At 38.6% G+C, this 16,310-nt stretch overlaps 1 protein-coding gene across 2 annotated transcripts in view; it reads left to right on the top strand.

Moving 5' to 3' along the window:
- ANKRD13D (ankyrin repeat domain 13D) overlaps window positions 1-16,310 on the top strand; it is an 860,392-nt gene that overhangs the window by 722,315 nt on the left and 121,767 nt on the right. For both annotated transcript variants that reach the window (XM_044084174.1, XM_044084175.1), the window contains one exon: window positions 9,449-9,510. In XM_044084174.1, coding sequence (XP_043940109.1) covers window positions 9,449-9,510 — 62 coding nt within the window. The remainder of the gene's footprint in view (window positions 1-9,448; window positions 9,511-16,310) is intronic.

The raw sequence follows: 16,310 nt of genomic DNA on the forward strand, positions 1-16,310 counted from the left end.
GAGAGAGCATTAAGGACCTGTTCCCCTAGTGATAGCAGGAGGAGTCATGTTTGATGGTTTTTCCTGAGGGAAGGTTGAGGGGAAGAGAGGGGTAAAGTTAGAGCTGAAGTTATCGGCTGGTAGGTTTGCTATATCTTCTGGCTCAGTAGAGATGGCTCAATTTACAATGAGCTCTGCCAGCAATTGTGTATTGCCTTTGAGGTTGCAGTTATAGTTAAAGAATGCCTTATGGTTGTTCTTGGAGGACAAATTTACCTCAAATTTGGCTTTGGTAGACTTTATTTTCCTCTGAGTTGTTTGTTTAGTTTGATGAGAGTGTTTTTATCCTGCTGGGTGCTGCACGTCCTAATTTTTGCCATGATTTTCATCCTTCTGTTGTACAGCCTGTTGATTTTGTGATTCCACCAGATTGGCAAAATGTGTGGAATTTCCTGTATTAGAACGCATGACCATATGTATAGCAGCCCTCCACTTACATCTGTTGCTGTGAGTTTTTAAAATTAGGTATTACACTTGTATATAATTTGTTAACTATGTAAGTGGACTGGCTTAGAGTTGTCATGAATGACAAAAGGACAAGGGTTAGATACGACCTATGTATGAAAAATGTAATATAGCTACTCAACCAACTTTTTTTTGGTAGGTGTATAGAAAATGAACTACCCAAAAAAATTCAGCCAGACATAGGGAAAATTTAAAACATTGAACAGAGGACAAGATTGAACCTTCAGCCCCGGAACGGTTGGCAGAGATTTTACCACTAGCTATCATTTTCTGCAAATGTGTTTGTGTGTCTGTGTATGCACACTGTCTGTGCTTTATAAACTAGCTGGTTAGCTACCTTCACAAAGACAGTCAGGACAAATGTAACCAAAAACATTGACGCATGTTAGTATAACAGGTTTAATTACAGATGTCCATATGCTTTTATTTTAAAAATGTTTTTCTTTTTTGATACTACTAATTTGCTGTTTCTCATCCTTTACTATAAAATACATGTAGCTTTCGGCCCTCTTCTAAAATAGTTAAATCCTTTGTAACTGTTTAATGTAACACTAACAGCTAAACTTAGATAATATAATATGAATATAACATGAAAGTTATGCATAATTATATTACTTTTAGCAACATTTCTAACATCTAAGTTAAAAACGCTAACAGTACATAGACATAACCAAGATCCACAGCAGGGTGATATTCCTTTAAGAAGAAGGAAAAAATACTACAGCTTTTAGTGCTAACCTATACCCATGAGTCGTGCTCTGTAAAAACAACCACAGCATATGAGCAAAAGAGGCGGGTTGTTACAAACAAGGGCACTTAGGAGAAGCTGCTAAGTGTAGCCTGAGTATTTTTAAAAAGAACAGTAAATCCTAACAGAGCTCACTAATTAGAACCTGCAGCTTTTAAAACAGCACACACAGACTTTTCCGTCATTCCTCAACAGTTCTGCCACTAGCCTTGGATACAACCACTGGCTGCTTCCCAGATCAAGTGGCATATGCACATGTAAATGAATGACTTTTAGTAATTTTATTTGGGGGACATGAAAAATGTGAGTGCAAACTGTCAGGTTGTGAAGTCAGCTAAGATGCAGGTAGGAGCAGTTGATAGACTTGGCTTTGGGTATAGCTATGCTGTTTGTACATGACACAAGATGTGTGAATCTGTGCTAAGTTGCTATGAACACATGCCAAGTTCACTTCAGCTATTAAACAAGGATGTAAAAACTATCGTGTTCTTTTACTGATGGCGGAGCTCTTTAACCCACAGAGCAGCAGAAACCATGAACTTATTTTATTTCTCATGCTTATCTTGATGAAGTACAGCTCTGACTAGCAACTATAATTAAACTTCTTACATTCATCTACACCTTTTTATGTTTCTTTTTCTTTCTTACGTAGATCTTCAGAGTATGTTTAAATTGTAAATGAAATCCAAAAACAATTATATGAACTGGAACATGGCCAGGATATTATGTTTAACTTGTGGTTAAAAGTGTTGAAGTTGATAGCAAACAACTTATTTTGGATTTACAGAAAGTTTAATACTCTAGAATTGTACTCCTAATAATTCTGATGCTTGGGAAAAATTACTTTTTTCATGAACCAATGAATGCAGTACTAGAATTGTTTTTTAGCCTGTAGTAATAAAATGTAATGATACAAATGGAAGCCAAAGTAAGACAACTGATTAGTCCATAGTGACATTTCATTTGTGAGATGTTCTTCATGTTTCACTGTTGCAGTCCTCACGTTTGGGTTATCCCTGCCAGGGTAGCCCTCGGCCAGCCCAAATAACAGAGGCTTAGTATTTCTGCGTCGGTTGCTGTCGCTTCAGGACTGACATCAGGTCATCAGTAGTATAAAGTAAGGCAGCCAACGCCATTACATCAGTTTTTCTTGCCATGGAGGGCCCTTATGGTAGCTAGATATTTTCGCTTACAGTCCCCGAACTCCGATATGGCTTTGGTAAGCCATCCGACAGCAGATCTTCCAAAAAAAACCGTAAAGATAAAGACAGAGACAGACTGCACAGGTCCAAACCTACCGATGATGCTTCCGTTAAGCTCATCGTCAGTTCTCCGGTCCTCAGTGAGGCGCTTTTGCAGCCCCTGATACCCGCTTCTCTGGATTTGCAGGCTGCTACCGAGACCCTTTCGGAGTCCAGTATGCCGCAAAACTCTTCTTTGACTAAGGATCCTGTGGTCATCTCTACCTTGGATAGGTCCGGAGCCGCTGAGCAGGCACCATCTTCCGAGGACGTCCTTCACACTACCGATTCTCGACACAAACTGATGTCTTCTTTCGCAACTACCATTCTTTCGAAAACTACTGAGTTTCTTAATTCTGATGCTTGGGAAAAATGACTTTTTTCATGAACCAATGAATGCAGTACTAGAATTGTTTTTTTAGCCTGTAGTAATAAAATGTAATGATACAAATGGAAATTAAAGTAAGACAACTGATTAGTCCATAGTGACATTTCATTTATGAGTTTTCATGCTACTTCTAAAAGACATCCCACTTGAAAGCATAGAAATGACCCATTTAACATGGCTAAAGTTATTACTTCAATGCGATAACGTCAAATCAAAATTGCTATAGACAACTACCAACAGCAACCCTTTCTAAATTCAGCATTAAACAAAAGTAAAACAGGAAAATTCTGAGTAAAAAAAGGTATCTCAAAAACTCACACACACTCTTTTAAGTATTGACATCATTTAGCAGAACTAAACTGCACCTGGAAATGAAAAACTATTCAGGCACGGGAGTTGTTAAAGTGAATGATTTTAATCATGGCTTGTGTAACAGCAGTAGGCCACTTTGCCCAAGTATTGCACTGTATCTACTAAATGGGTTACCATTTGTCCCCTTGGGAATTTATCATTGTGGATAAACCATAATAGCAGAGTATAAATCCAGCATTATTTTATGGCTTTTATATATTTTACTAGATTACTTTGTAGGAGTTCTTCCATACTTCCTTGCACTGGGATTGGGAGTAGAACAAATGATCATGCTTCATTTCTGCTAATCCATCACTTGGGTGACTTAACTTAGTGTTGCGTGAGAGACAGAACTTAGCTATATCGTGTGCTTCCCAAACTACCACGGTAACTTGGGCAGTAACGTCTTGCATATAACTTCGTTTGTATACTGGTCTTTCTCTAACTTTGTGGCATTAACGATAGTTTTGCCTTTTAGGCAGTATTTTGTTATTGCCACTCTGTGTTTGTTTAGCATAAATATTTATTTAGGCATCATGAACAAGTTACTGACAGAAATGAGGAAGTGTTGAATGGTGTAAAATAGATGCATGGATCATTTTAAGCATATAATTCACTTCTGTGCTGTGTGCCTACCTCCTGTGGCAGTGTATACTCAGGCCTTTGTGCTTTCTTACAGCTATTTTTGGGGTTTGTACCTTTTGTCCTGTGATATCGCTATGCACCTCCACTCCTCCCTACAGATGTGCCACACACATGTGTGTGTGTGTGTGTGTGTGTATATATATATATATATATATATATATATATATGTGTGTGTGTGAAATATACACACACATATATGTACACCTGTGTGTATGTGCATGTTTGTGTCTTTATATATATATATATATATATATATATATATATATATATATATATATACACACACACACACACACACACACACACACACACACACACATGTTGCTGCTTACCACACCTGTGAAAGGCAAGTATGACCTGTCCTTTCCCAATGCACTCTAGCCATCACACATAATTCCATTTATTGTTAGCAGACAGAATATTCAGTGTTTAATTGAAGATTATGTTAATTCTATTCAAAATGTTAATCTATAGTCAATGGTCTGACTTCCCAGAAGTTAGAACAAGAAATTCCAGCACTAAACAAGTTCTACTGCCAGTGGGTTCTAGGTGTATTGTCATTAGATCCACCTAGCAAAGTTTAGGTCTGTTTTTTTAATACAGCTAACTAATTCTAGGTTCTAGGTTATGGGTCTAACCAACATGTGTTTGTGTTTGTGGATAGTGAGGGAGTTATCTTATTCTTAAGAACAAAAGTACCAGTGTTAGTTCAGTAGACAGTATCACTCACCAGTTTTGTAACTGGATTGATAACAGTGTTGTTTTCAACATGGAAATTTTATTTATTTATTTAGTTTGTTTTTTGATATTTGATTACTGGGAATGTCCGACTGGGTAGGAGCCTATTTTCTGTGGAGGTCCAGAGGCCCAGGTGGAAAAGCTTCAAAGTATTACAAAACATTTTACGAATAATAGTTTTACAGTTTCTAAAAATAATACAAAAACATAATATGAAAACATTGGTTAAGAGTAGATTCAAGATATATCCATTCATGCATCCTCAACCCTTTTTCAAATTTTGCACTTGGAATTTGGTTGTCACTTCAGCAGTACCAATCATCTCGAGCCAAGGTGTACACCACCAGGTGGCTAGCCCTGCCTTGATAGTTCATTTGTACAACACACACTCTCACCTACGGTCAATTTAGAGTGCCCAGTCCACCTACTGCATGTCTTTGGAATGTGGCATACAAGTTGTATTAATATGATTTAATAGAGAAATTTTAGCCAGTTTATAGAGAAGTTAATGGTACACTATTATAGTACAAACAGGAATTGCAGTATGAAGTCAGAGAAAAACAGGCTTATGGTATGTTTAGAAAGAAAGATGGGGAGTGATATTGATAGAAGTAAGGAAGTGAGTGAAGAAGAGACTAAGGAGATGTAAGGTATGAACAGGTATTTGTTCAGGTTTAGGGATATAGTTTAAGGAAGAGCAGAGGCAGCTTTTGACTAGGGAGTCTTTCAGAATGGGTTTGAAGGATGGGAAGCAGTATATTGCCCTAATGGATAGAGATTATGTGTTCCAGGCCTTAGCAATAAGGTACGAGTATAGACAGTGTCCAGCAAATTTGTTAGGTTTGTAGACAGACAGAAGTTTTTTAGTCATTGGACTGTAATGACTGACTAGGCACATAGTTGTGTAGAATGTTATTTAGACAAGCAGATGGATTCTGGATAATTGTATAGGTGGTAAGAAGCTGTGTGTATGCTAATTGATGTGGTAGTTCTAACCAATTTAGGGTTTTTAGTAGTACACAGTGGTGGATTCTGAAATGTGTTCTTGCTGCAAATTTATCAGCTTTGTTACAGCAGTGTCCACATTTTTTGTGAAGCCTGAAGGTTAGTGAGGATGGGAGCACCATAAAGAAGTGTGTGGAGGAGATAAGTAATGGCAAGTGTGGTTTTAATTGCATCTCTGAGAAAGCGTCCCTCCTTTTTGATGAATTTTTCTTGTCCAATTTTGTATATGCAGGTTGAATTTAAGATTATCATCTACTATTGTTCCTAATAATTTGCTATGAGAGGTGACTTCAGTAGTTGTATTATCAAGCAAGAGGACCTTAAACTTTGTTTTTTCATGGGAGAGGGATTTGGGGATTTTTTTTTTTTTTGATGAGCATGAGCTGCAAGTTACAAAGCCTTGTTTCAGTTGCTGTTAAAGCTTCCTGAGTAATTTTCTGTAGGTGTGCATGTAAGTGTAGAATCATTGTGTACTATATAGGGAGGCCTATTGTGTGGATGAGTGGAGTGTGTTGGTGAGAATGTTAAAGAGGAGGGGACCAAGGATAGAGCCTTGTGGTACACCGGTGGCGACTGGGAGGTATGGAGGGAGGGTGGGGTGCTATTTTCCTGAGCGATACCTGTTGGATAGGTAGCTTTTGAACCATAAAAGGGTGGACTGAGAGAGACCTTATAAGGACATTCGAAGTACAAGTTTACTGTGACAAACTGTGTTGAAGGCTTTAGATGAGTCTAGAAGTAAGGAGGAGATTAGTTTGCCATTATCACTAGCTGTATTAACAGTATATAGATAAAATGGAACTGCAGTGTTAGTATTATGGGATACTATGGGAAGGATGGAAAGCATGTTGTGTGGGCACATGAATTCCTCCTGCAAGAGATAGTTTAGCAATTGTTTTTGAATATGTTTTTCTAGTATTTTAGAGAGGGGGGATAAGATTGCTATAGGTCTAAAATTAGTAATGTCTGTTGAATTACCTCCTTTGAATATTAAGGAAGTCTGTCTGATCATAGTTGCAATCTTTTTAAATGAATGTAAATTTCGGAGTCACTCATTTATTCTTTGATTACCTAGTTAATCTAATTCAGACTTGAGGGTGAAGTTTCCCCTCACATATGTTTCAGCAGTTTGAAAGAACACTATATAATGAAGTAATATTCTCTATATGACTAGTACAGCTTCATTGCATATTTCAGATTTCTATGTCAGCAAATCAAGACAATGGAAAGGTTTCTTCACGTAAAATGGAAAATGTATTTCTCAATATTCGCCGAGCTGGGCTGCTTTTAGCATGGAGGGCTGTGCCAACAACTGCAAGGGTCCATTTGCAAAATGTGCTGTGTGGGCCTATTTCCACACTAATAGATAAAATATCCAACTGTTATTAAGATCATTCTGTCACTGTAAATGCACTAACGTAACATTTTTGTATGTAACATGCGTGTTATTTCTTGGGATTAACTTTAGTGGGCTTGGCAGGCAGGGTTTGGGGAAAAGCTGAAGTTTAAGAATAATCTGGGATGTTAAAAGGGTATCTGCAGTCAGAGTTTGGGTGCCCCTGCACGCATGGGGAGTTTTGATCCTACTACCTGTATGCTTTTTTTGTTAAAGGAATGATGATGCAAAAAGAATTGAAACTGTAGGCCACTGCTGAATAACATGGTTGATACTGCCATTTATCATTGTCAGGACAGATGCCATGCCTTAGGGAACAAGAAGTCAGACACACACAGCATGCAGATCCTGACAACTACAAAGGATGGTGTAGTTTGAGGTGAATGAAGCCTGCCTCATCCTGCATAAACTGAGGGAAGGGGATTAGAGGGGTACAGATGCTTCCATGAAAGTAGGAGTATTGGAAACATAAAGAAAACAGTCATTTCCTTACATGCAAGAGTGTAGAAGACTATGGGAAACATTAGGCTAAGTAAAATAAAGAATAGTTGACAAGTATGATAAATTCATTACAGAGTACTAAATGAAGGAGGAACACTTAATGCCTTGCACATACCACAGCATATATTGATGTTGTTGTCTCTTGCACTGGTAAAGGACATTCATAACCTATTCACATACTTATCTATGCACCATTTAATTACTCTCTTTTTTTCTTCTCCTAGGTTGTAACAGTAACACTAGAATACTCGAGCTGTACCTAGAGACCTTTTTTAGCTTGAACAAATTCAAGTTACTTATAGTACTCGTATTAAAGGATGGAAAGAGGTGATGGTGGAAAAACAGACATGTAAAACGTGTAGTCATAAGGTAGATTAAAAGGTTACTGATGAAGCAACCTGAAAAAAAAATAAGAGCAAAGTGTATTTATTGTGGCACAGTGATTCAGTAATATTTATATTCATCAAATAACTGTCAGCTCATGTTGTTTTCTTGGTTATTCATAATTTATTTATTTTTCACACGGATCTTGTTAAACAGCTTGTTCTGACCACACTGTTCAGCAGTGTCGTACCTGCAATACAAAGAGCAGAACCACATAATAGACAGGCAGTTTTGTGACAAGTTCCCCAACTATTCAGAGTTGGTTGAGCCATGGAGTCATCAGTTGAGATGCCTGGGATTGGGACATCATCTGTTTTCTTAAGTGACCTTAGAGCTGATTAAAATTAGTTTTAAGTTGCATAGGACAGAGATTTCATGTAGTAGAAAGTATAGGGGGATTGTCCTCTACAGTAGAACGTGGCTTGTCTTTTTGTCAAAGGCCACAATGAACACCTTCCTTAAATATTAACTTGTATAATCATGCCTATATGTTGGCTAGATATACTTATCACTGCAGCAACAATGTACTACAATGAAAAAACTCATCGTAAGTAACCGATCTGATGACGTTGTTTGTTAAATGTATTTTATGTGCCAACTGAAATGTATTTGAGTGCATTGTATGTTACCGACATTTGTGTGTGATCTGCAAATTGCAGTAAATCCAGACTGCTTTTCTCTTCATTAAATACTGTTATCTACAAACTATATATGAATTCAAAGTTCTCTTGTCTTATGGTCATGGTTGAAATGGTTAACTTAATAAATACAAATAATAAAAAATAAATAACAATAAAAAGATTTGACATTGATTTAATAAAGCCATTTTGAAAAATTGTCATGATGCTAAGCTACGTATCAAAATGGTCATATGCACCAAAAAAGATGGTTTGAACACTCAGTTTTGTCTTTTTTTGTACCTAACCCCGGCACCATATGAAACTAGGTTTATAATGTCCTCAGGACAGCTGCCGTCTTGTTTCAATGCAGCTACAGTTTCTAAACAGAATACTTAAGCATGGCTAAGATGATTTGTCTTAACTGATTTCTAAAGCTGATAACCTCATAAACAATATTTTATTTAATTTATTTATTTAACATTTGTTGACCGGGAATGTCCGACTAGGTTCCACAGAGCCTGTTTTCAGCAGAGGCCCGGGGAGAAATGCTCCAGATGCATGTCTTTGGAATGGTGGAATATTGGTCTTGCTTCATCCACAGACCCCCTGTCCCATTGCAAATGCCTGGTACAGTTCTGAGTGTGTATATGTCGGTACAGTGCTGAGTGTGTATGTGTGTGCAAACTTTTCTTTTTCCTCCATGTTAACTTTAATGAATAGTTGACTTACGCTGGTAACAGATGGCAGGTTTTGACATCTGCTTATTCAGCTGATATGATGCCAGTCGTAGTCTAGTCTTTTTTTCATCAGTTTTGTTCCTTGTCAGCATAGTCTGGGCCCCATCAATCAATGCTTGTTCCATGTCATACGTGCAGCACATACATTTGTACCCTGTTCTCACAAGGTCCGCTTTTGTTTGTGTTTCAGGTACTAAAACCCCACTGCAGTCATTCCTGGGCTTAGCAGAACAGCATGTATCTAATAATGGGGTAAGTAAAGCTTTGCAGTTTATATAATTATGTAGCACAAAATCCATAGTATGTTTCTGTCAGCCAGCATTTCAGGTACCACAAAACTTCCCATTGTAATATGATATAAAAGAGAGAGCACAGTCCTATCTCATTGCTGTAGGTCCTTGAATGTCCTGCTGTGCTGTAGCATGTAACGCAGTCTTGTCTTGATGCTGTAGGTCCTTGAATGTCCTGCTGTGCTGTAGCATGTAATGCAGTCTTGTCTTGATGCTGTAGGTTCTTGAATGTCCTGCTGTGATGTAGTGTGTAACGCAGTCTTGTCTTGATGCTGTAGGTCCTTGAATGTCCTGCTGTGCTGTAGCATGTAATGCAGTCTTGTCTTGATGCTGTAGGTTCTTGAATGTCCTGCTGTGATGTAGTGTGTAATGCAGTCTTGTCTTGATGCTGTAGGTCCTTGAATGTCCTGCTGTGATGTAGTGTGTAACGCAGTCTTGTCTTGATGCTGTAGGTCCTTGAATGTCCTGCTGTGCTGTAGCATGTAATGCAGTCTTGTCTTGATGCTGTAGGTTCTTGAATGTCCTGCTGTGATGTAGTGTGTAACGCAGTCTTGTCTTGATGCTGTAGGTCCTTGAATGTCCTGCTGTGCTGTAGCATGTAATGCAGTCTTATCTTGATGCTGTAGGTCCTTGAATGTCCTGCTGTGCTGTAGCATGTAACGCAGTCTTGTCTTGATGCTGTAGGTCCTTGAATGTCCTGCTGTGATGTAGTGTGTAACGCAGTCTTGTCTTGATGCTGTAGGTCCTTGAATGTCCTGCTGTGCTGTAGCATGTAATGCAGTCTTATCTTGATGCTGTAGGTCCTTGAATGTCCTGCTGTGATGTAGTGTGTAACGCAGTCTTGTCTTGAAGCTGTAGGTTACAGGCTGTTCTTTTGTACCTTATGTCTCACAGCTGTATGTTCCCGGATTCTGTGCTGTGGTATAAATAAACAGTACATTTCTGTGTTGGTGTACTGTAGGTTGCTGGGCACTATGATATGGTACAACTGACAACACAGTTCTACATTAGCATTGCAGATTCCTGACTGGTTTGTACTAATACATCAGTGGGAATGTATTCCTCTCTCAGTAACTGTTGGGAATTCTTCTGCAAATAACAGTGATGGTGCCATCCTGTTTCATTGCTGTTGACTGCTGGATAACCTTGTTGTAGTTTAGCAGGTCAGATGCCTTTGTCTCAGTGCTGGAAATGCCTGAATGCCCTTCTTTAATATAGCTGGTGTACTTGAGTCCCGGGTATGTGCTGAATGTTTCTGTATATCCATGCAGATAAGCCACTCATCCTTGAGGCCTGCAGGTGAAACCTTGCAGTAGTAGGAGTTGCACTGTCCCTTCTTGTGTCAACCCATCACTGCACTGTCCCTTCGTCTGCAGGGACCTAGGTTGATGGCACTCCTATCAGTTTGTACTTGTCTGTAATCTGTCATACTTTTGGTGCCCACCCTACATATTAGCAGGGGTTTCATAGCTCCACAGTTAATATACTTACTATTTACTACATTTTATTGTGTGGGTAGAGAACCATTGAGCAGAATCCCTTTATAGGGATCACGTGTAGAATAATGAATATACAAAACTACACAAGTAATAGAAGAATAAAACACTGAAATTGCAAACATAAGCTTATACTATATCATTGACAACTTCAGATAGAGACTATCAACCCTATAGGGAATGCAGCATACATGACTGAATGAGTCACGCAGTAGATTAAAATAACTTAAAAACCTACACATTGAGCTTTGTGCAAAAATACATTTCAATGCCTTAGAGAAAGGTACTAAGAGTAATGCAGATTTTTCCCCTATTCATGCAAGCATTCCATAGATGAGGCACAGAAACCACCAGGACAGTGTCCTAGAGATAATTTCAGTAACATGGGACTCCAAAGAAGGAAAATGTTGAATAATTATCCCACCCAATTGATGGCAGTTTTCCAAATGCCTTATTTTATAAACAGTACTTGAAGCTGATGTGCCTGTAGCTTACTAGTCAACTATAGAACAGAGCTGAAAGTCTGTGTGCAGCTAATGTTATCAGGACTTTTTTCACTCAGGAAGAGCCATAGAATAGTGTCCTAAGTATTGGCTAAATTTACAGCATTATTTCATTCTAGTACCCCTAACCCTTCACATATGTGCAGTTGCAAGGCCTGCACAAAACCCACCCACCACTCAGGGATGTGTATGAATATTAATGAATATTCATGGAGATGTCCTCACCAGCCTCATGAATATTTATCAGGTATTTGGTACATCAATTCAGGGAAATAAATATTGAAGTAAACATTGATTTTACTGGCTGTTATGAAGGCCCATTTCAAAACCTTGGACAAGCTATCATTTGTTTACTCTGTCTGACAGAAAAACATCTAACTTTGTTTATAGAGTGATCTAAAGTATCATTGGGTAATATTTTAAGCCATTTTATACATATGGATGAATGGTATATAATCTAGAAACGTAGAGCAAATGTACTGCTTATTTTAGTTTCATTATGCTTTTGTATTTCTCACAAGTTGTCTAGAATTTTTTTTACACTGAAACATATAGTCTTCTTAGTTCTGCATTATTGGAAAACACTCCCTTATTCTGTTCCTGTGTGCATAAATTACAGAATTATATACGAGATAATGATAAAACACCAGAACACATGCTGATTTCACTTTTTTTTTTTTTTTTTTTTTTTTTTGCTGATTTCACTTTTGATGTTTTTTCAGTATCTCTTCATCTTCATATGTGGCAAAGGATATATATATATATATATATATATATATATATATATATAAATGAAATTGAGTCTCCCTTCTAAAATCTGGTAGCTAAAGGATTTGTTGTATGACTTTCAGACTTGTTTCACATCAGTGCTGGTAATGGGAAGGTTAATGGGGTACTGCAGAGGGAGAAATGGTGGGCCAGTGGTAAACATTACTCAAACCGCTGAATCACTTACAAATGCCTTCTACCAGCACCTACAGGACTGCATGGATCAGGCAATCCCCCAAAAAACTACTACTCTCTCCAAAGGCAAGCGTCCGTCCAGTCTGGTGGACCCCATAAACAAGCAAGCTCACAAGGAACAAGAACACTACAGAAGATAGGCAAAATCCTTAGAAAGGTAAGGTAAGAACTTTGATCAAAAAAAGAAAAAACTAAGCTCTCCATCATAAAAAGGCAAATTTGAGGAGAAAAATGAAAAGAGAAAAAAAAGAGAGAATAGAATAATAAAAGGCCTTCTAGAGCTATGTTTAAAAACTAGGAGAAACTCAGAGAATTAGTTCAGGAGTAGTTCGAAATGATAAACCTACACACATTGCCAACACATTGCCAACATACTGGCCAACATACTTCACAAAAGGTTCAGGGAGATATCTATTCAGAGGATCCCCCCAAACATCTTGTAGCCCCAAACATACTTGGGTCAAGGAACTGCCCTCACTAAAAAAACAAAACCGATGGTGTGTCGTGTGATGGATGCCTGAACCCGAAAATTAAATGAACTCAATGAGATGATAATAATAGCCTAGGTTAGGCAGGTCACATTGCAGGACCCCTCAGCTGCGACTGCTCCCACTTCATAAGTGCGATTGCTGTGACCCCACTCCATCTACGCCCCAAATTACGCCCAAGCCAGCTTTACTGCAAAGCCATGGAGAGGATCATAATGGAACCATGGAACGCATATAGGAACAGACTCATACTGGAACTCAGTTTAGCTTTGAATTTGTGGATCCTGCCCTTTGGAATCTGGTCAGTGGTTTTTTGTCCACACAGATCCTGCCTCTTAAACTTGGTTGACTTTTTGAGCCAGTCACCAAGGCCGTGAGGCCCAGGCGGACACCATACCACCCTTGTCGGATGAAATCCTCATCGCCGACACAATACCCCACTCTCAGTAGATGAAAAAACAACTGGCAGCTTGAATGTAAGGTCATACATCACAAGATGGGTTGCAGACTTGCTAAAGTGCCTGTCACCACACAGAACAGGTCCACGGAATCAGTCCTCTGTCCCACAGGGTCACAAGTGGTGTCCCACCTACAACACAATCTAGGTGGTGTAGTGCTGACAAACATTTGCTGACTGCAAACTAACACAGAGAAACACAACAAACTTTGACTGACGAATGAATGCACTCCAGAAGACAGAATCAAATAGAGCCTGCCAGAACAATGGATGGATTGTCAGTGAGCCAAAAAATGCATAGTCATAATGGAATGCATAGTCATACCCTTTGGGAAAGTATATAGGTGGCCTAGGCTACCAAATAGTGGCAATCCACTGAGCACAGGAAAAGACAACAGAGAGATCAGCCTGACACTGTTGACAGTAAAGTAGTTTGAAGTTAGGAAATCCTGTAGTTTGGAAAACAAAGGATCACATCTAGATCTCATAGGTCATCGCCTAGTAAGGGATTCCCATACTCATCACCCAGTGCATAGTAGGTTACACATATCTTACGTTAGACATAGTACTGAGCATGTGCTGCAGCTGAAATCACCCAAGAATTGATCCCCAAAAGGATAAGTTCCTCAAAAGGATAAGAAGGTGAAAAAATATGTCTTATGCTGCCCGACTGAAAGAACTCCAGCTCAGGGTGACCTATCCCTGACATATGTGAATATGTCAAACCATATTTGAGCCATATGCTTCACCAGCTGCACACTAGAAACCTCAGCCTCAAAAGGCGGAGACTTAAGCGCCACACGAGATAAAAAGAGATTCACTGTCCAAAAATCTCATCACCTGGAACCACAGAGTAATCACTGTGAATAAACGGTACCCGGTCAAGTTCAACCTCATCCTGCAGTCAAGAGGGATTCATCACTTAGGGAGGGGATGCCAGGATATACCCAAGAGTTATGGCGCCTTGAGGATAGCTGCAGCTCAGGGATCAAAATGAACAGCATAGTTTTGTAACTAAATGAAAAGGAGCGAAAACCATAACTTAACTCTAGGCTAAATCGATAAATGCCTTGAATGCTGAAATCTTTTAAATTAATTTTCACTAGTTATTTTCATATTATACGCACCGCCTTGATCAAATGAGCAATAAATTAGATTAGAAGGAGCAGTGTTTTTGCCCTACTGGTGCTTCAGTAATACAATAATAAAAAAGCAACTTAGGACATAACAGCAGTTCAAGAAAGGCAGGCTCATTTTCTTAACTCTGTGAAGTTGAAAACCTTTTTAAAATTACCAGCATTACCTTCTATTTTCTGTTCCTGGAGTTCTACAGTGTACATTTTGTGTTCTCCCACAACATCTGCTAAATCAGATGGATGGCAGACATTAAATAAGACAAAAACTGCAGCCCTCAAAGCTAGAAAAATATAAAATTCAAATTAGTGAATGATGAAATTTACTGTAATTACATTTAAACATTTTTGTAGGAGATGGCCTTACATTCCTGCTTCCCTGACATGGAGGCCATACTCCTACAACTTTGCTACTTCTTAGCTTTGAGGTGATTTTTGCCCAGAGTAATGAGAAGTCGTTAAGATTCTACAATCCTGGGGTTATTATACATAAAAGCACAGTTTGAGTTTCTGGTTCAAGCTTTTGAAGGTCGCAAATCGTTTTATTGATCTTCTGCTTAGGTCCTTGTCCCATCATTTCTACCAGACCTCCTCTGCAGTTATCCTTCAATATTACTTTGAAATTCTCTGCAGTTATCCTTCAATAATACTTTGAAATTATGCTTTTATTTTACTCTAGTCCCACAACATAACTAAATGTTATCCCCTTTATTCATGAAGAGATGATATATGTAGCTTCTGCAAATTAGTCACACATATGGGGCTTAAATATCCTCATATATACCTGTCTGCATTTTTGAACTCCTTTATTACTACTTTAAATGAATGTAGCCACTAAGTAAATGTAGTTTCAGTCTGTACTTATGCATTTAAAATAAAAATTAAGTCCCACTTCTGATTATGTATTACTGACATTTCCTTACCAATATTAATGAGACTAACATGCATCGTTGTTTTAAAATTAAAGCAAAAAGTGCTCCAAGCAAACACAGTGAGACACCAGTTTTGAAATTGCACTTTTATATGCAAAACAGACTAGAACTAGGGCTAAAAACTGAGTGCTAGACATTTGCATTGTGGGTATGCAAATCAGATATTACTTTACATTCAGTTTCCTGTATCTGACACCTTCTGTTGGCGATTATGTCGGGAGCTCCATATGCTCATTGTCACTTCTCAAAGAATTTTGTGGCACAAGGGAACAGAACTTTAGATACCTTTATGTTGTTCATATTACCAGAAGAAGCCCATTAGACTCAAGTGTAATAATCAGTGGCAAAACTTTTTTTAAGTCTTTTCAATATCCATCCATCCGTCCATCACCCCTTTTCCCCATTTTCCCACATGGGTTGAGGGTGTCACTTTATTGGTGACAACTATCTAGAGCCAAGGTTTACACCGCTGAGTGGCTAGCCCTGCTGTGGTAGTTTTTCTACACCACACACTCGCACCTATGGTCAATTTAGACTGTCCAATCCACTTACTGCATGTCTTTGGAATGTGGGAGGAAACCGAAGCACCCAGAGGAAACCCATGCGAACACAAGGAGAACATGCAGACTCCGCATAAAAGGCACCCCAGCTGAAAATCAAAGTGGGGACCCTCTTGCTGTTAGGCGGCAACACTATCTGCTGTGCCACTGTGCATCTCAGTCTTTTCAATATGTACGAAATGGTATAGTTTAAATTTGTTTTCTTTTGGTACTTCTCTCTTTAATTTTAA

The sequence above is a fragment of the Protopterus annectens genome, chromosome 9.part0 (genome assembly GCF_019279795.1).
Source record: "Protopterus annectens isolate FY-2018-M chromosome 9.part0, PAN1.0, whole genome shotgun sequence".
NCBI classification, from domain to species: Eukaryota; Metazoa; Chordata; order Ceratodontiformes; family Protopteridae; genus Protopterus; species Protopterus annectens.